Source organism: Narcine bancroftii, chromosome 3 (genome assembly GCF_036971445.1).
Source record: "Narcine bancroftii isolate sNarBan1 chromosome 3, sNarBan1.hap1, whole genome shotgun sequence".
NCBI classification, from domain to species: Eukaryota; Metazoa; Chordata; class Chondrichthyes; order Torpediniformes; family Narcinidae; genus Narcine; species Narcine bancroftii.
In genome coordinates, this window is record NC_091471.1 from 78,358,831 (window position 1) to 78,380,177 (window position 21,347).

General features: G+C 39.5%; 1 protein-coding gene and 1 long non-coding RNA gene across 2 annotated transcripts in view; one reads left to right on the plus strand and one right to left on the minus strand.

The window, feature by feature from the left end:
* Positions 1-11,786, plus strand: part of itga1 (integrin, alpha 1) — a 285,994-nt gene extending 274,208 nt beyond the window's left edge. Inside the window, exon 31 of the mRNA XM_069924322.1 lies at positions 6,268-11,786. Within this exon, the coding sequence (XP_069780423.1) occupies positions 6,268-6,306 (39 nt within the window). The 3' untranslated portion in view covers positions 6,307-11,786. The remainder of the gene's footprint in view (positions 1-6,267) is intronic.
* The window catches only part of LOC138757279 (uncharacterized), a 30,746-nt gene extending 11,546 nt beyond the window's left edge, over positions 1-19,200 (minus strand). The window contains exons 1-2 of the long non-coding RNA XR_011353479.1: positions 18,176-19,200; positions 6,205-6,286 (exon numbers count right to left, since the gene is read on the minus strand). This is a non-coding gene — a long non-coding RNA (uncharacterized lncRNA). The remainder of the gene's footprint in view (positions 1-6,204; positions 6,287-18,175) is intronic.
* Positions 19,201-21,347: the final 2,147 nt, after the last annotated feature.

A 21,347-nucleotide genomic window follows, 5' to 3' on the forward strand; every position in this document is an offset into this window, starting at 1 on the left:
AATCAAAGTATCGAGTACAGGAGTCTGGAACCTTGCAGGACCTTGTCAAAAGCCTTACTAAAGTCCATGTCGACAACATCCACACCCTTTCCTTTGTCAATTTTCCTGTTAACCTCCTTGAAAAACTCTACAAGATTGGTTAAGCATGACCTACCACACACAAAGCCAAGTTGACTATCCTTAATTAGTTTCTGTCTATCCAAATAATTGTATGTCCAATCTCTTAGAACACCTTCCAATACTTTATCTACTACTGACATCAGGATCGCCAGCCTATAATTGACAGGGTTAGTTTTGGAGCCCTTTTTAAACAACAGAACCACATGAGCTACCCTCCAATCCTATAGCATCATACACGTGACTAAGGGCATATTAAATATCATTCCAGAGCCCCTAAACTTTCTACAACAGCCTCCCCCAATGTCCAAGGGAATATCTTGTCAGTCCCTCAGGATTTATCCATCCTTATTTGCTTTAAGACAGCAAGCACTTCCTCCTCTTTAATCTGCCTGGGTTCCATGACCTCACTGCTTGTTTTTCTTACTTCCCACAACTCTGTGCCTGTTTCCTGAGTGAATATTGATGGAAACAAATAAGATCACCCCCAACTCTTTTGGCTCCATATAAAGTTGACCATTCTGATCTTCAAGGAGACCAATTTTGTCCCTTACTATCCTTTTGCTCTTAATATACCTGCAGAAATCCTTAGGATTTTCATTCACATTGACTGCCAAAGCAACCTCGTGTCTTTTTTTTCCCATATACAAACATAGGTGTAGGAGTAGGCCATTTGGCCCTTGAAGCCCACACCGCCATTCATTATGATCATGGCTGATCAGTACCCGGTTCCTGCCTTCTCCCCATACCCCCTAGTCCCCTTGGTCACAAGGACCAATTCTAACCTATACTTAAATATTGACAGGGAACCAGCCTCAACTACTTGCTTGGCAAAGAACCACTCTCTGAGAGAAGAAATTTTTCCTCATCTCAATCCTAAAAAACTTCCCCCTTATCCTTAAACTATGGACCCTGGTTCTGGTTTTTCTCAGCCTTCCTGATTTCTTTCTTGAGGTTTTTCTTTCATTTCTATGCACCTCAAGTATTACAATTGCTCCATGTTGTATATCTGCTATATATCTCTCTATTCTTCCAAAGCATATCCCCAATATCCCTCAAAACCAATGTTCCTTATGCCTTCTAATCTTGCTTTTAATCCTGACAGAAACATACAAACTCTGTTCTCTCAAAATTTCATCTCTGCAAGTCTTCCACTTACCTCGCACCTCTTTGCCTGAGAACAACTTTTCCCAATCCACACATTTTAGATTTTTTTCTCATTACCTCAAAATTGGCCTTGCTCCAGTTTAGAATCTCAAGCTGAGGCCTAGACCTATCTCTATAATTAACTTGAAGCTAACATCATTATCACCACTGGACCCAAAATGTTCCCCTACACATACTTCTATCATCTGTCCTGTCTCATTCCCTAAAAGGAGAGCCAGTATTGCACTCTCTCTAGTTGGTACCTCTACATATAGATTGAGAAAACATTCCTAAACACATTTGACAAACTCGAAGCCATCCAGCCTTTTTTCAGTATGGGAGCCCCAGTCAACATGTGGAAAATTAAAATCCCCCATTAGCACTACCTTGTGTTTCCTGTAGCTGTCTGCTATCTCTCTACAGATTTGTTCCTCCAATTCTCAATGACTATTGGGCAGTCTATAAATCAAGCCTGTGAGTGTGGTCATGCCTTTCCCTTTCCTCTGCTCCACTAATATAGCCTCAGTAGCACAGCTGTTATATTTTCCTTGATGAGCAATGCCGCACTTCCCCCTTTCATTTCCCCTGTTCAATTGCATCTAGACCAACGGAAGCTTGGGATATTGAGCTGTCAGACCTGCCCCTCCTGCAACCAAGTTTTACTAATGGCCACAATGTCATAATTCCAAGTGGAATCCATGCTCTAAGCTCATCTGCCTTTCCTACAATACTCCTGGCATTGAAATAGATGCCCTTTATAAAATGTTCATCACATACAACCCATTGACTTCCAGCGGCGCATGCAATTTTCACATCATTTTTCCCTCCTCCACTCCTCCCTCCTGTACCATGTCTTTAGCCACATGTTAAGCTGCATTATCCTCCTATTTCTAACCTCACTAGCACCTGGCATGTGTAGCAGTCTTGAGATCACAACCCTAGAAAAAAAATAAGACATAGAATTTTGATAAGCCAGATTAAAGTGGAAATAGAGAAATTAAATTAGAGACAGAAGTTAATTTTAGTCATTGTGAGAGCATTGGTTTGCTGCTATGGTAACTCATGCAAGTTCGAGTATAGAGGCAAGTACAAATTGTGAATAATATTCCTACTTTAATTTTAGCATTTATTTAGATTCTTAATTTTTAAATAAAGGAATAGAAGATGGCAATATATAAGCAGAAGTAGGCAGGGAAAGGTTTTTTTTTAACCTGTAAATTTACTTTTTCAAAACTGTAATTCCTACAAAGTAAGTTCAGGGAAGGATGCTGGCTAATGATTTGTATTCCTGATTGAACTGATATTAGAGAGCAACTGCCCATATTTCTGCTGAAAATATCTATTGTGGCTGGAATTTTTTAGCAAAATAAAATTCCTGCTAGATAGCCTGTGGTTCAAAAAGAAATATCCTGTCCATAACAGCCACTACTTACAATGTATTGCCTCAACAAAAAACATCTGTAGAGAACCACATTGTTGAGCATGGCCATGAAGACTTTCAGTACCATCGAGAGATACAGCGCGAAAACAGACCCTTCACTCTACTGAGTGCATCTACTATCAAGTCCCCATATTTGTGCTCTTTTATCCTATGAAATTGTGGGGGCAGTGGAGATCCCTGGATGGAAACTTCTGCTCGTCAGATAGGGCTTTTTCAGAATGGAAAATATGGGAAATGTTAGCATCTGTAAATTGAGGTCTCATTGTGATACACTGAGGGCTTCAGATAACTCATCTTATAAATAATGAATTATTACAGGTGTTTAAACAAAATATATTGGGCTTGGAAAGAGACACTAAAAAAAGAATTTCCAGCAAGACAATCGACACTTCAGAATTCAGTACTGCATTTAGAATGTACTTCATCAGTCCAAAGTTTTGATTTTCGCTGTAATTTTCTCAATATTCTGCTTAGTTTTTTGTACTTTACCCTGCTCTATTTAACTTATTGCAACACCTATCCTGACATTGTTGTCTTCTTTGTTATCATTGCACTGAGTTAACTGAATAGTACTGAAAACAGTGTTTTACTGAATCTCATTTGACAATTCAATATACAAAGTTGACACATGAAGGATAATATCATGTATTATACCAGAAAGCACAGAGTAAAGAAAAACATTATTTAAAAAGAACATAAACATGACGCTAGGAAGAGTAAATGGTAAGAACTTGTTTTTAACACCCCTGCGAAGAAAAAGAAGGCATAAGTATTATGCCTTAAGTAGAAGTATTAGAAAATTATCTGGAACTCCAGAATTTAGCTTGGAAAAAGGACAGAGGCAAAAACATCCATAACATTAAAACAATAATGAAGTCTGTACTAGGAGAGACATAATCTGAAAGAGAACCAACCTGGTCCTGAAAGATGAGATTAGGTTGTGTTAGGTCTGCTTTGTTCATGAATGAGTGAGACAAACACCAGACTGAGTCGAAATCAGGGTTCTTTGTTCTTTATTACCGGATTGTAACACTTGCGACTAACAATGTTAGTCGGAGAATGCATTCTGCCGTTATCAGCAAAATGGTGATTTTTTTATACCTTTGGATACATGCTTAGAACATCATCATATCATTACTTGTCCAATGACTAAAACTGTTGCTATCCTTTCCCTGCTAGCTTCCTGCCTCTCAATCCATCAATGTCTCTCTTATCTTGTAAGTACAAGGATGCATTCACATCTTGTTACAGCCCTGTACAGGGTAACTCCTTACACATTCCCATCTCATGATGTTTTACCTAACAGGAGTACAAGGACACCTCCCCTTCTTGTTACAGCCCTGCACAGGGTAACTCCTTACACATTCCCATCTCATGATGTTTTACCTTACAGTTGACAAATTCTTTTACAAGCACAGATGGTATTAGAGTGAATTGCCTCCTGTGTTTAATTTTCTGTAATTCTATAAATTATGTACAGCCATCTGAGGTCTATAAAGTTCACGTGATTTAATGAGTTAATCTGCATTATATCTATTGGTTTTCCATCTACTTTGCTTTGAACATTGCACGGATCAAGTTTTGTATTTATATTGTGTGAGTTTCCAATGAAGAGTATTGAGGAATATGTACACAATGTGCAAGATCAGCCTGACTCTCTCACAGATTGTTGGAGGGAGATAAGGTCAGGTTCAAGGGGACAGCAGTGTTTATCCCAAGAAATTCTCTCCTTCAAATCGTGCCCCTGGAGCAGTTAAATTTTACCAGGGTGGGATTGCACAGAAAGCCACCCGATTTTCCTGTTTGCCACTTTTATCAAGTCCAGGATCATCTTAGACTAACAATGGTAAATAGTCAAACTATTACACCAAAGCCTTCGACACCATGAGCAAATACTAGAGTTCCTCGGATGCCCCCCAAAGTTCCTCAACATGGTTATCCAACTGCACAAAAACCAACAAGATCGGGTCAGATACAGCAATGAGCTCTCTGAACCCTTCTCCATTAACAATGGCGTGAAGCAAGGCTGCGTTCTCGCACCAACCCTCTTTTCAATCTTCTTCAGCACGATGCTGAAACAAGCCATGAAAGACCTCAACAATGAAGATGCTGTTTACATCCGGTACTGCACGGATGGCAGTCTCTTCAATCTGAGGCGCCTGCAAGCTCACACCAAGACACAAGAACAACTTGTCTGTGAACTACTCTTTGCAGACGATGCCGCATTAGTTGCCCATTCAGAGCCAGCTCTTCAGCGCTTGACGTCCTGTTTTGCGGAAACTGCCAAAATGTTTGGCCTGGAAGTCAGCCTGAAAACTGAGGTCCTCCATCAGCCAGCTCCCCACCATGACTACCAGCCCCCCCCCCCCCCCAACATCTCCATTGGGCACACTGAACTCAAAACGGTCAACCAGTTTACCTATCTCGGCTGCACCATTTCATCGGATGCAAAGATCGACAACGAGATAGACAACAGACTCGCCAAGGCAAATAGCGCCTTTGGAAGACTACACAAAAGAAAACAACCAACTGAAAAACCTCACAAAGATTAGCGTATACAGAGCCGTTGTCATACCCACACTCCTGTTCGGCTCCGAATCATGGGTCCTCTACCGGCATCACCTACGGCTCCTAGAACGCTTCCACCAGCGTTGTCTCCGCTCCATTCATTCATTGGAGCAACATTCATTGGAGCGAATTCATCACCAACATCGAAGTACTCAAGATGGCAAAGGCCGACAGCATCGAATCCATGCTGCTGAAGATCCAACTACGCTGGGTAGGTCACATCTCCAGAATGGAGGACCATCGCCTTCCCAAGATCGTGTTATATGGCGAGCTCTCCACTGGCCACTGAGACAGAGGTGCACCAAAGAAGAGGTACAAGGACTGCCTAAAGAAATCTCTTGGTGCCTGCCACATTGACCACCGCCAGCAGGCTGATATCACCTCAAACCGTACATCTTGGCGCCTCACAGTTCGGCGGGCAGCAACCTCCTTTGAAGAAGACCGCAGAGCCCACTCACTGACAAATGACAAAGGAGGAAAAACCCAACACCCAACCCCAACCAACCAATTTTCCCTTGCAACCGCTGCAACCGTGTCTGCCTGTCCCGCATCGGACTTGTCAGCCACAAACGAGCCTGCAGCTGACGTGGACATTACCCCTCCATAAATCTTCATCCGCGAAGCCAAGCCAAAGAAAAGAAGAAAGACAATGAGGGATAGCTCTTGTACAAAATGTCTTAAAATACCTTGCCTTTTGTGTAAGTGTAAAATCCTTGCTGTCTTTTAATTTGTTGGTAGCAGTTTTGCCAACTGAAGTAATACTGACTGTTCATTATAGAAAGTACAGAGCCTGCATTAATTTGCAACTGTGCATTTCAATCATCATTTAATTGTTTAATTATCTGATTTTCAAGCATCCACTAAAGGTTTGCAATTTAAAAATGCAGTCTTACACAACTGTAATCTGACATGTAACATTTTAAACCTTTTACCTGTTAGTTTCAAACTATGGAAGCAATCTTTTTCATAATGATGAATAACATTTCCATTTGCAGGCTGGATTTTTTAGAAGGCCTTTAAAAGAAAAAATGTGAACGATCACGAGAGAATATCAGCAGAAAAAAAGGCAAAGATTTTGTAGGTTAGACCTTTCCATCTGAGTTGTAAAATTATGTTCATAATGAAAATAATTTGGAATGCCATTCTTTCATGTTAACCAGAATCTCATTTGTTAATACCATGTATATATTTAACTTTTTATTGTATATTACAAAAAAAAACATTTTTGTACAATTAAATGCACCATTTAAGTCAATTATTTTAAATACTAGAGTTTTACCTGTTCTACCTGATTTCAATACTGCAATGACTGCCAATTTTGAGAAGAATGACTCAACATAATGCATTATGTTGTCCATAAATGTGTATATTTATTGACATCATTGGATTTCAAGATCCTGTTCATTTGTTATGTCATATTGTGCTTACATACACTGGCAGATGCTTTTTGAATATATAGATTTAAATCAGTTTTCACATTATGTGGAATATTTTGAGGTAATACTAAAATATATTTGTTTTGAACATAACACTATTTACAAGAGCAGAAATTGTCCTGTCCATATTTAGAATTTATCAACCTGTTTATCTTATATAATCAAGCATGTGTGCTTAAAAACTACTGTCCATAATAAGGGCGATGTACATTGAAACTTAAAGACAGATGACAAGAAATGAAAGGAGTGTTAAAGCATGTGAGAAAAGAAGACAGAACAATCAAGTGTGAATAAACAGATATAAGAAGGGAAGTTCATTCGACAAAATGTGGCATGCAATTTGTTCCCAGTAACCCAAAAGAGAATCCTAGATTTTCCCCTGTGCAAGGCTGTCAGTGTAAAATGAGGGCACCATGACATTGAGACAGCCAAAATAGTGTAGACCATTCTCACTGCCCAACAGGACATCAAAAGTTCCGCCTAGCATCCAGACTCCAACAGAAAATTATGGTTTGGCCACAATTTATTTAAAATGTTGAAAGTGACTACTTATGACCTCAATTATCCTCCAATGAACTTCCAACCTATTTATCGAAAACTGAGTCAAGGGATGAAAGTTGCAGGGCAGGGGGAGGGAGTGAAAGATAAATGACTGGAATTGAATCCATCACACAAAAGGGAAAATCTCGTGACAGGATATTCTGTGAAGCTACTGAAGGGTTTCAAAATCAGAAGCTTTGCCACAGGCTGTGATCTCTAAATGAGGGTTATATAAAAAAAAGAGATTAATAATGGAAGGGAACACACAAAAGCCAAAAAATACACTGGATGAATTGCAATGGCAAAATGCAATTTTATTGAACCTTGATTTGTAGCCTAAACTCTTCACTGAAGACACAGAAAAGTAAAACAGATGCTGTTAACTTGGGTCTTCCACTTTTGAATATCAGATATTTTAGGACTAATCTCTGGATTAGCAGCCATTTCTTTAATCATTTTCTATTAATCATGTGGTTCATGGTGGAAAATATAAAAAGGCTCTTTGTAAGCAAGGCAAAAGCATAATATCCAATGTATGTTCTTTTAAATTATTGTATCATTTAAAAGAAACCACACCTCCCAATTATTACTCTTAACAAAGATTGTTTCTGTGCTCTTGGACTGAAATTTGTAGCTAATGGGCAGTCAAAACAATGTGGTACACTCTGCAGAAAAATGTGAGACCCTTGTAGATAGTACAAGCAATGCTTTATCTCATTAACCAATCATTAGATGAATACTTGGGAAACCTGGCATCCCAAGGCATTGGGACCAGCCAGTCAGCTCAGTCAACAACTTCATCATTTCCACGTTTACCTGCAGACCAGAAGCTTTTGAATTATTTATTGCTTAATAATGATGAGCTTTCATTTTATTCCTACTCCAATTCCCAATGCAAATTCATTGCTCCAAATAAGCTCTTCTTTTGAAAAGGTCAAGTCCAAGGTTTTCTGATCCCTGACATTGTTCATCCAAGGCCTGAAGCATTCCCCAAAGGTCAGGAAAAAGGAGAAAGCTTGAATTATTGGGTCAACACCCCCTTAATGTTTTCCAGGACTCCCTGGAAGAAGGTAGAAAGAGCACCACATTCATTTGAATTTGTGTCATCTGACCTAATCCATGTTAATGCAAACTTGACTTTACATGGTATATTTTAAAATAATTCACAGAAGCATGATCTGATGAAAAATTGACACCAAACTCAAGAAGAAAGTATCTTTAAAGTGGTTGTTTTCAGCAGACATACAGACAGGGGGGATGGAGCAGCTGCAGGGAAATTCCAAGTGTCTCGCCTCTCACAGGTGGTCTTCACAGAAGGTTCCAATGCATAAATCTAAAGGACCAGCTGCAGAATTAACCCCTAATGGCAAGCTCCAAGACTAGCAAGTTCACTGCTTTCAAATTTGATTGAACTCAGAAAGGACAGATATTGTCTCTGGATTGCAGTGAGATCAGTAAAATTAGTTGAGCTTGGACTTCTGTTCATTCAGATATGAAGTGAATAGTAACAAAATTATTGATAGACCAGCAGCACACACAACCAGTGCTCACCCATCCCTAAACACCACGATAGTTCCATTTTTATTGGGTTCAATGGTTGGTAACCTCTTTGGCTTGGCTTCGCGGACGAAGATTTATGGAGGGGGTAAAAAGTCCACGTCAGCTGCAGACTCGTTTGTGGCTGACAAGTCCGATGCGGGACAGGCAGACACGATTGCAGCGGTTGCAGGGGAAAATTGGTTGGTTGGGGATGGGTGTTGGGTTTTTCCTCCTTTGCCTTTTGTCAGTGAGGTAGTATGTTGCAGTTTATTCACTCATATCCAAAAACAAATTTGCCCATACTTCATTTTCTTTCTTTTAATGTTTGAATTGTGAGAGAAATGGAATGAATAATATTTCTTCTTCAACTTATTTTGAAATGCAATCTAGTAAGTTTATAAGTAAACACTGTCCACAAAAATCCTGCTTGTGCCATCAATCTTTCACAAACTGCACTCATATGGAATGCTCTAAACTCCTCACTGTACTGTAGAGCTTATGTATTTACTGCATTTTTAGAACTTTCTTCTGTGTACTAACTTATTGCACAGAGGCTTAAATGTAACATGTTGTAATGTTTAACAAGATTCTTTTTATGATGTTTTTAACCTGCTTTATAATTGAGTTAAACAAAATACAAAGCAAACTCTTCCAGGACTGTCCTCATGCAGTGCAATAAGTGTATATCTTGTCATTTAAAGCAAGTATTCAATTTAGTATGAAGGTTCAGCAAGTTAAATGAGCTTGTAGAGTCCTGCTAATCTGATGTTTCCACTCCATTTAGATCATCTGGATCTTGAATATATTTGTATCAAATGCACTTAAGTAAAGGGTTAAGTTTGTAAGAAATGTTTAACTTTGATGATCAAAGACACTATTAGTTTATGAAACCAAGGCTAAGAAGATCCTTGGAATGACTCCCAGTCTGCCAAAATGATCCCACTATAGGAGTAATGGAAACATTTCTTAATCTGAATAAGCAAGCTTTGCATTTCAGATAGAGAGGGATGAAGTGAGACCATCTTTGAGATCAAAATTAAGTGAATCATTTAACATTTAGTGTTCATTCTGGATTCAAGAAATTAGTGAAATGATGCAGTGGACTCTCTAGAAAAGTAAAACCCTTCCTGTGGCTTTCAATCAATGAACCAACTTAACATTTCCAGTGACACGAGCTGCCTTTTTTTTAATGAAATGATCAATATGATTTTTCCTCAAGATAGCTAAGGTTTTTTGGTTCTAAAATCAGTGAAATGAGTGTACAACTGCACTGACATTTTTCATAATTGTATTAGTGTAATCAGCTCAGTGTGAAGTCTATTGAATCTTGAGCTGTTTGATCCTATGGCTCTAATAGGGTGATTATGCTTCGGTGTTGACCTTTGAGTGCTCAGGTGAGAAACCTATTAGCTGTCAGAAATTGCTGGTCCAGTGCCATTGGCTTCGCTGGATGTTGAAAGGGTGAGGTCAAATGGTTTATCACCATCGCAAAAATCTTCCCTGTGGTCTATTGAATTTCTTTTTTTAAATAACCATTTAGGAACATAGGAAGTAGGAACAGGAGTAGGCCAAAAATGGCCCATCGAGCCTGCTCCGCCATTCAATAAGATCATGGCTGATCTAATTTATGACCTAACTCCACCTACCTTCCGTTTCCCCATATCCCCTAATTCCTCTATCATGTAAAAATGTATCTAACCGAATCATTTTTGGTGGTCACCTCAAGCATCCTAAAGGAGGTGAATAACCAACTCACTGAGCCTTCTAACCTTAATTGAATTTCACTGGAACCTAAGGTATGGGAATTTTGTGTAAGGAAAGGACTGAAATTTTTGTTTACCAATCACTGAGGCCCTTAAAAAGAAAGGTCTGCAGGTGCTGGGATTTTAGTGCAATACACAAAAGTTCAATAAACTTGGCAGATCATGCAGTATCTATAGGAATACTGCAGAAATAACCAATGTTTCGGGCCTGAGCACTTCATTAAGGTATGACCATAAAGCAGGCAGGTGCCTGATTAAGAAGTAAAACATGAAAATCTGTAGACCCCATGGTTGAAGTGAAAACACAATGCTGGAGAAACTCAGCAGGTCAACCAGTGTCCTTTATATAGCAAAGGTAAAAATACATAACTGACGTTTTGGGCTTGAGCCCTTCATCAAGGTGTGGACAAATGTTGGCAGGCATCGTAACAAAAGAATGGGGGGAAGGTGTGGTTGTAAAGGCAGGAGATAATGGGTGGAGAAGGGAGGAAGGGAACAGCATCCTTCCTCCCCTTGATCGCTGCTGAGCCCTCCTTCCCTTCGCCACCTGTCACGTCCTGCCTTTACAACCATACCTCCCCCCCCCATTTTTTTATTTGGATGCCTGCTGACATTTGTCCATACCTTAATGAAGGGCTCAAGCCTGAAATGTCACTGATGTATTTTTACATTTGCTCTATAAAGGATACTAAGTTTCTCCAGTTCTGTCTTTTTACAAGTGCCTGATTAAAAAGATGGGAGGAAGGGGCAGGGGAGGAGCACAGGCTAACAGGTGAGAGGTATGACTTTTGTGAGATTTTAAATTTACTTTCCTGGAATATTTCTTTGGAAATTGACATATACGATGACTGAATGTGTCAAAGTGTAATTCTTATATCTATCTCACATTGAACAAAACTGCCGATTGGGAATAATGAAACACTGTATTTGATACTTGTACTGTACTACATAGTCTTTCAAAAATCATGTCCTGCAATATTTGAACTGCTTTCAAAGGAGTTGAAGGACACTGAAGAATGCCTGTGAACAGAGATGAACTTACGCTTTTCTTTTTTCATCAAGTGAGAGAAGCATTGCCATTGTTATTTGTTGTAAATTAAAGTGAATGGTAATTATCCAAGATAAATTGTTTTGTGTATTTATCTATAATTTTGTAGTTTAATTTGATTATGAAGGCCCTATATATCTGGTAATATAAATCTAAATGTGCAAAATAAATAGTTTTGATTCTTTCTACATTATTTTGTGTTTCATCTGTTCATGAAGATCCAGGAACGGTCAAACTTGTACAAACAAGTGTCGCAAAACCAGGATGTTTCATGGATTAGAGAACGTGTCATATGAAGGAAGGTTGACTTAGCTTGGACTTTCCTATTTTGAGCCATGGAGGATGAGATGTGTCTTAATGAAATGGATAGCCAGCACCTTTTTCTTGGAGTAGTAATAGCCAATACCAGAGTACATCAATTTAAGTTGAGTGGAGGGAAGTTTAGAGGTGATGTCAAAGATAAGTATTTTACACACAGAGTGGGAGTGCGTGGAATGTAATGCCAGGGAGGTGGTGGAGGAGAGATCAATAGAGACATTTAGGTAGGTACATGGATGTAAGAAAAATGGAGGGTTATGTGCTATGAGATTGGGAAAGGTTAGATTGGTGGTGGAATAGGTTTATAAAGGTCCGCACAACATTGTGAGATAATGGGCCCATAATGTGCTGTACTCTGCTATGTTTTGAAACTTTTTCAGTGCTGATGAATATACAGTAAAACCCCCATTATCCAGAATTCAATCTACTGGAAACTCAAAAATTAGCAAAAAAAAATTGAGGAAATAAATAAGTAAATAAAATTTCAAATAAATGAAACTGAGCAGGTGGACCCTGTGCTGCAGTGCTGAGACTCCACTGGACACATGCAGGTTTGCTCTGCTGAATTACAAATGCCCCAATACTTTGATTGAGGTCTTTAAAATTTTGAGGGGGATAGATAGAGAAGATGTGGTTAGACTTTTTCTATTGAGGATAGGGGAGATTCAAACAAGAGGGCAAAAGTTTAGATGCAGCACAAGGGAAGGTTCTTTACTCAGTGTGTCTGTGTGGAATGAGCTTCCGGTGGAGGTGGTAGAGGCAGCTACATTATTATCTTTTAAGAAAAAATTGGATAGGTATATGGATGTAAAAATTATGGAGGGACTAGGAGAATATTTGTTTCAGCATGGATAAGAAAGGCTATGATGGCCCATATCCGTGCTGTAATTGTTATATAGTAAACTTGAGAGGGGTTTAATTTTGACAGAGACAAAGTTGATGTAGTGGCTAGTGCAACATTACAGCGCCATTCGAATTTAAATTTATATTTCTTAAGTTATGGGAATTGCTTGATGAAAGTTAACTTTACATAATTAAAAATGACAATACTGATTTTGTTTTCAAATACTTTACATTTTGTCCTGTCTTTTAAATTGTGCATTCTTAATGCAAGTGTATTAGTTTGGTATTGGAGGAATGAATCTCATTCAATTGGAAAATTTGCATTTCTGGCATTCGCGATCCCTGGAGGTGTAGATATTGGGGTTTTTCAGGTATTACCACAATATTGTTGAATTTTGATAATCTGCAGACTTTCATGTTTTACCTCCATAGAAACCATATAACATTACAGCACAGAAACAGGCACTTTTGGGCCTTCTAGTCTGTGCCAAACCATTTTTTTTTTTGCCTGATCCCACTGACCTGCACCCAGTTCATAACCCTTCATACCCCTCCCATCCATGTACCAGTCCAAATTCTTCTTAAATGTTAAAATTGAGTCTGTATTCATCACCTCAGCTGGCAGCTCATTCCACACTCCCACCACTCTCTGAGAAAAGAAATTCATCCTCATGTTCCCCCTAAACTTTTCCCCTTTCACTCTTAACCCATGTTCTCCGCTTTGTATCTCACCTATCCTCAGTGGAAAAAGCCTATCTACATTAACTCTGTCTATAACCCTCGTAACTTTAAATACCTCTATCAAATCTTCCCTTATTCTTCTACGTTCCAGGAAACAAAGCCTGAAACTGTTTAACCTTTCCCTATAACTTAGGTCCTGAAGTCCAGGCCACATCCTAGTAAATCTTCTCTGCACTCTTTCTAATGTTTTTATATAATTCCTGTAGTTAGGTGACCAAAACTGCACATAATACTCTAAATTTGGCCTTGTATAACTTTACCATAACATTCCAACTCCTATATTCAGTACTTTGATTTATTAAGGCCAATATGCTAAAATCTCTCTTTACAACTCTATCCACCTGTGAAGTCACTTTCAGGGAATTATGTCTCTGCATTCCCAGATCCCTCTGTTCTACTGGACTCCTCAGTTCACTGTGATTGTTCTTTCTTGGCTTGACCTTCCAAAATGCAACACTTTACAATTGATGGCATTAAATTCAATCTGCCATTTTTAAGCCCATTTTTCCAACTAGATCCTTCTGCAAGCTTTGAAAACCTTCTTTGCTGTCCACAATGCCTCCAATCTTAGTGTCATCTGAAAACTTGCTGATCCAATTTACCATATTATCATCCAGTTCATTCATATAGATGACAAACAATAATGCCCCCAGCACTGATCCCTGATGATCACCACTAGTCACAGGCCTGCAGTCTGAGAAGCAATCATCCACCTCTATTCTCTAGCTTCTCCCATCCAGCCATTCTCAAATCCAGTTCATGACTTCACCATGAATATCTAGTGTCTGAACTTTCCTGGCAAACCTCCCATGTGAGATCTTGTCAAAAGCCATGTAGACAATATCTACAACCATTTCTTTGTTTAACTTTCCTGGTAATTTTGAAAAACTCTGCTTGGTTAAACATGACCTGCCAAGCACAAAACCATGTTGACTATCCCTAATTTGTTCCTAGCTATCCAATCTCATAGAGAATCTTCCAGTAATTTACCTACTACCGATGACAGGCTCAAAGGGCAAGGGAGTTAAGGGTTATGGGGATAGATTAGCCATGATCCAATAAATGGCGGTGCTGGCTCAAAGGGCCGATTGGCCTACTCCAGTACCTATTGTCTATTGTCACCTGCCTATAATTTCCAAGGTTACTTTTGAAGCCTTTTTTAAACAATGGAATGGGAGCTACCCTTCAATCCTTCAGCACCACCACCAATATTTTAAGTATTTCTGCCAGAGTCCTAGCACTGCACTACTCAAGGTCCAAGAGAATATCTTCTCAGGCCCTGGGGATTTATCCACCCTTATTTGTTTAATACAGCAAGCATTTCCTCTTCTTTAATCTGTATAGGATCCATGGCCTTACTGCTTGTTTTCCTTGTTTCCCATGACTCTGTGCCTGTTAACTTAGTGAACACTGATGAAAATAAAACACTTTCATGTTTCATTCTCGTTGAATTTTGTTAATTATTTTGAGTCAAGATCAAGGAATTGTCACAAGGTAATTAAAAAACGCTCGAGAACTCAAGGTTCACTGAAAATCATTATTGCTAGGGAGTCCTAATCAGAGTGACCCACAGTCACCAGGAGTGGATGTTGCCATGGGAGCCATCCATTAAATAAAGGACTCATGAAACTGCCTTATGACTTGAAGTCACAAACTTGTGTAAATACTATAAATAGTTTACGCCATTTTGTGTAATAGTCGATGTCTTGAGAATCGTAGTAAAGAGCATGGTGTTTTGGGAAACCTCTGTGTCTGTCATTTCATTACTCTGGGTATCCAAGAGTGGGAGTTTGGTTCCTCATTTAACATTTCTGGCCACTGTTACAACATATTTTGGCGACGAGGACCTTGGATAATTGAATTTAACAACAAATGTCAGTAACAATGGAACAGCTCAAGGCCGTCCTCAAACAGTAGCAAGAGAGCTTTGAGCTCATACAATCAAAATTAATGGACCAGCTGGCAGCAAAAATATCTGTGGGAGCTTTAGTCATTGAGTAAGGTGAACCTGCACTTAAAACAAATTCTGCAGACGCATTAATGAACTCTATCACTTAGTTTAATTATGACTAGGAGTCATGCACTTTTGAAACTTGGGATAGAAAGTATGAAGACTTGTTTTCAGTAGACTTCTCCAAGTTCAGTGAGGTGTGGAAGATTAGACTGTTGTTGAGGAAGTTAGGCACTTGAGAACACAAGCGCTACATAAACTTCATTCTGCCAAAACTTCCCTGAGAGTGCAGTTTCGGGGAAACACGAGATAATGGCAGAAATATTCGGTGAACATATATCACTGTTCAACATTCGGTATCAGTGTTTAAAAATTACCAAGAGAGATACCGAAGATTTCTTGAAATATGAGAGTATGGTAAATCAACAATGCGAATGTTTTAAACTCTCTGCACTGACTGAAGACCAATTCAAGTGTCCAATCTTTGTAGCAGGATTGCAGTTGCACCAAGATGTAGAACTCAGAACACAGTTGCTGGTGAAGATTGAATGGGAATCTGGCATGACCATTCGAAAATTAATCACTGAATGCCAACACTTAATTAATTTGAAATGTGAGAACAAAATGGTGAAAGCAATGCACTCATCTTCAAGCAGTGTACAGACAGTCAAGTCAGCAGACCCCATTAGACCAAATAAAAATATGATGCATCCAGCCAAAGCGCCCAGTGCCTGTTGGACCTGCAATGAGTGGCACTGCGCTCATGACTGCCCATACAGAAGACAGCATTACAGTAAATGCAAGCGTTGAGAACATAAACCAGAATGCTGCAGAGGGAGAACACCCATTAAGTTAGCTTCACACACAAGAGTGAACCCAATCAAACCATCTTTTAAGGTGGCAATCGCCAAGTGCAGGAAATACATGAGGCTGCAAATTGATACAGGGTCTGATATAATCCTAATATCAAAGAAAACGTGGAAACAGATTGGTCAGCCAGAGGTGACTCCAACCGAAAACATTGCACGGAACGCTTCTGGGGGAATCCTGGAGTTATTAGGTTCAGTTGACTGTTCCATCAGCTTAAACGGCGCAGAAGGGAATGGATCATGTTATTTGGTAAAGTGTCCTAACCTCGATCTCATGGGCCTCGACTGGATCAAAAGGTTGAACCTACTTGACTGTCCACTTAATGATATTTGTCAAAAATTGGAAGTAGCACATACCCCAACAGCGGCAAATGCAGCACAAGAGTTGCTGATACAGTTGGTGCACTAAAACAAAGGCAAAACTCTGTCTTTTGCCAAATGTGAAACCAACTTACAAGACAAAACAACCTGTCCCATATGCAGCACTGCAAGAAGTGGAGCATGAATTGGAATGGCTGCAACATGAAGGAGTGATTGAACCAGTCAACTACTTATCAGGGGTTACACCTATCATGGTGGTGAAGAAATCTAATACATCTGTGTGCTGATTTTTCAACTGGTTTGAGTGAAGCATTGGACAACCATCAATACCCACTGGCATTGCCTGATGGCTTTTTTACGAAACTGAATGGGGGCAAATGCTTTGCTAAGATCGATTTAGCAGAGGTATATCTACAGGTGAAGGTTGATGCTGAATCCATAGAATTGCTGACCATCAAGGACTGTTCAGATAAACATGTCTACCATTCGGAGTGAAGACTGCTCCAGCTATCTTTCAACAGATCACAGAGACATGCTAAATGGTGTTCCGGGAGTGGCAGTGTACCTAGATGATATCCTGGTAAGGATGGTCATCTATGGACAGCAATTCACTTTTCTGACAGATTACAAGCTGCTATTAGCAGTATTTGGTTCAAAGAAAGGAATTCCAATTTACACGGCAAACTGACTGCAAAGATGAGCAACCATGCTTCTTGGATATAATTTTAAAATTAAATACCTGCCGACTACAAGTATCAGACAAGCTGATGCATTGTCACGACTCATTGGTGAACAAGAAACAGCCGGAAGATATTCTTGACGCGGAACTCTCGGTAGAGGCAGAAGTCAACCAAGTATTTAAAGATGTTATTAACTCACTGCCTATTACAGCAGAAAGAGTCAGACAAGCAACGAGCAAAGATGACATTCTTCAAGAGATAATGCGTTACCATCGTACAGGGTGGCCAAAAAACTTGTCCAAGAATGGAAATTTAACCATTTTTTTAAAAGACAAGGATCATTAACAATCTCTAATGGCTGTGTTTTGTTTGCAGAAAGGATTGTGATACCACAAACTCTGCAATCAGCAATCCTAAAACAGTTTCACAGGGGACATCCTGGAACAAATCGCGGAAAACCCCTTGCACGAAGCTATGTTTATTGGCCTCTGATGGATGACCAGATTGAACAACTAACACAGTCATGTATCAGATGTGCCTCGGCTGCAAAATTCCCTGTCAAGACAAATTTATATTCCTGGCCACAACCAAGCGGGCCATGGAATCGCCTCCATGTAGACTATGCCAGACCAGTTAATGGGGAGTACTATCTAATCGTAGTGAATGCATACTCTAAATGGCCGGATAGCATCAAGGCAGCCCGACCAACTCCATTGGCTACAAATATGGAACTCAAGTCCATGTTCAATCATTTGGTGCTCCTGCAACACTAGTTTTGGACAGTGGGACGCAATTCACGGCAGCTGAATTTGATTTATTCTGCAAACAATATGGAATCACTCATATTTGCTCACCTCCATACCATCCATAGTCCAATGGTCAGGTAGAACACTTTGTGGATACATTCAACCAGGCTCTAAACAAAGCCAAGGGGGAGGGTCCAAAGGAGGAGATCTTGCAGACATTCTTGTTTGATCACGCCAAACCCACAAAATCCTGGTCACACTTCACCTGCGGAAAACATCTTTGATAGGAAAATTAGAGCACCATTTGACATTATTTTCCCACAAAAGTCAGAACCTGGACGCAGAGATTTGTATATGGAAAGACAGTTTAACTGCTGGCATGGATCAAAACAAAGAGCGTTTCGGAATGGACAACATGTGCTGTTGCGAGACTACAGGGTGAAGACGGGTGAGTGGCAGCTGGGGAGAATCCTGAGGAAGATCAGGGAGGTTCTCTATCATGTACAGGTTGGATCCGACAGATGGACTAGACATGCCAACCAGTTGTGACCAACAGAATGTAATTTCGCTGAGACATCTGAGCAACTCAACTTGGATGGTCTGTTGGAAACTTTTAAACTGCAGAAACCAGTGACCAACCAAGAACAACTATCACAGGAAAACGAGATTTTACCTGCTGCACCACAGGAACTTGTACGAACTTCACAAAGAGTTCACAAACCAGTAAAGCCCTTCCAAGTGGTCCCAAATCTACACTCGTATGAGTAACAACCCAAAGGGGGAGGTCCTAATCAGAGTGACTCATGAGATTGCCTTGTAACTTGAAGTCACAAGCTTGTGTAAATACTATAAATAGTTTATGCCATTTTGTGTAAATAGTCTATGTTTTGAGAATCAAAGTAATTAACACGGTGTTTTGGGAAACCTCTGTGTCTGTCATTTCATTACTCTGGGTAACCAAGAGTGGGAGTTTGGTTCATTTTAACATTTTCTGGCCACGGTTACAACAATTCTGTTCTAAGGAAATGAATTTAAAGCATTTCAATTGCTGTCCAGATAGAAAATACAAGGTCAAATTTATCTTGAGTTACAGATAATATACAGTGGGAATATTCCGAAGATATCTAATCATTTGCGAAAAAATTCTAAGCATTCCAAAAAGATGCTAAAACAAGTAATGAAATCACTGTTATCAAGTTGGCCTTTTACAATTATGTTCTGAAAATGTTGAGCTAGAATATCAAGCCGGAAAACTTCCACTGGAATCATTCCACGAATTGACCAATTGCACATGCAATTTAAAACTATTGAGTGCACATCATTAAGAGTAGCATTCAACCTAATTGGTGCTAATTGAAGATGGTACCTGTTCCATATAGAGGAGAGGGCTCAGTGACTCCAGTACTGAAATAAAGTCATAAATCACCTCTGCCTCAATTTGTAGGAAACTAAGAATCTTAGCCCTTGTGAAATGGAGAAGATCCAAAAAAGAAATGTCATATTAAAGTTTTGTCGCATTCTATCACTGAGCATTTTGTTATTAATAATTTCCTTGCATTGAAGTCCTGAACTTGGTGGGGAACACTCTTGGTTCTGAGTCTGAAGGTTCAAGTCCTCTGGTGAACCAGAGCAGGGTAGCAGTTGGAGACTTTCCACTAAAATGGTCATTATGCTGATCTTTCAGATGGAAGCTGAATTAGTTCAAAATCAGAATTTACTTATGAGGTGGCATGGTGGTTAGCTCAACTCCTTTACAGCGCCAGCAATTGGGACTGGGGTTCGATTCCCGCACTGTCTGTACATTCTCCCTATGTCCTCTTGGTCTTTACCCAGGAGCTCTGGTTTCCTCCAACCCTTCAAAACATCCCAGGGATGTAGGTTAATTGGTTTAAATTGGATGGCATGGACTCATTGGCCAATGGCCTGTTACTGTGTTGTATGTCTAAATTTTTTTTAAATTACTTTTTAAATTTAAAATATGCATTTTTGTAACATTTATCAATAACAAGAACAACAGTTGTTCCAGATAAAATATGAGCCAAGAGATCAGTAAATGAATCTCATCCTTTAAGTTCAAACCATTTAAACATTAACTGGTAAGATGGATTTAAATGCTGATGGACTAGCCTCCCATCTGGGTCATACAAAAACTATGCTTAATGGTGGAGATTCAGAGGAAGCTCAATGTTGGAATCATAATACACAGGTAACTCAATGTAGGTCATGTTTAATTTCACGACCGTAACAGTCAGCTCGTACTAATTTGTTTATTGCATGGGACACAGCAATTAATTCTGTGAGCCACTAGTGCCAATAAGCAAATAGATACTGATTGAACAGGCAGAGCTCATTGTATTAAACCATGGTGATTATTCATGCCAAAGATTTGGGAAACTTGCTGAAAGTTTTGATGGAATGTCTTCAAGGGCGGCACAGTCAGCATAGCAGATAGCGCAACCTAATTACAGCGCCAGCGACCTGGCTTCGAATCCAGTTCTGTCTGTAAGGAGTTTGTATGCCCTCTGGACATTCAAGTTTCCTCCTACATTTCAAAGATTTATGGGATTAGTAGGTTAATTGGTCACATGGGTGTATTTGGATAGTAGTATCGTGGGCCAAAAGGGCCAGTTACTGCGTTGCATTTCTAATTTTTAAAAAAATAAAGAAATGATTATGAATATCCTTTTTTTAATTTTATGTTTGATATAACCATTTACAGCACAGAAACAGGCCAGTTTGGCCCTACTAGTCCATGCTGAACATAACCCTCCACACCTCAGGTACATTGATGGAATGAGTAGAAAAGAGTAAATGGGTCTTGTAGGTGCAAAGACCCACCAGAACACCCAGGTCATACTTCAGGTTAATGGCTACTTGCATTGCATTGAAATAAACAATTCTGATAGGGCTTCACAAATGTAAAATTGATGTTTCACTGGTTTGCAGATCAATAACCATGGGTCACAGTCTCAAAATGATGGATTGCTCTCACGTGACTGAAACCATCAAAGAATTTCTTCACCCAGGGTGTAGTGAATCTTAAGAATTCTCCTCTCTAGAGGGCTATAGAGGTTTAGTCACTGAGTATATTCAAGACAGACTAATGGATTGTAAGATATTAAAGAAATCATGGGGTATGGAGTTGGTGCAAAAATGAGAAGCCAGAGTCCTGGTGAATGGCGAAGATAACATAATGGGCTGCATGGGCTAACTCCGCAGATGTTTCATGTCTTAACAGCAAGAAAAGACATGGTTGTAACAGGTTTAATGACCTCAGCAC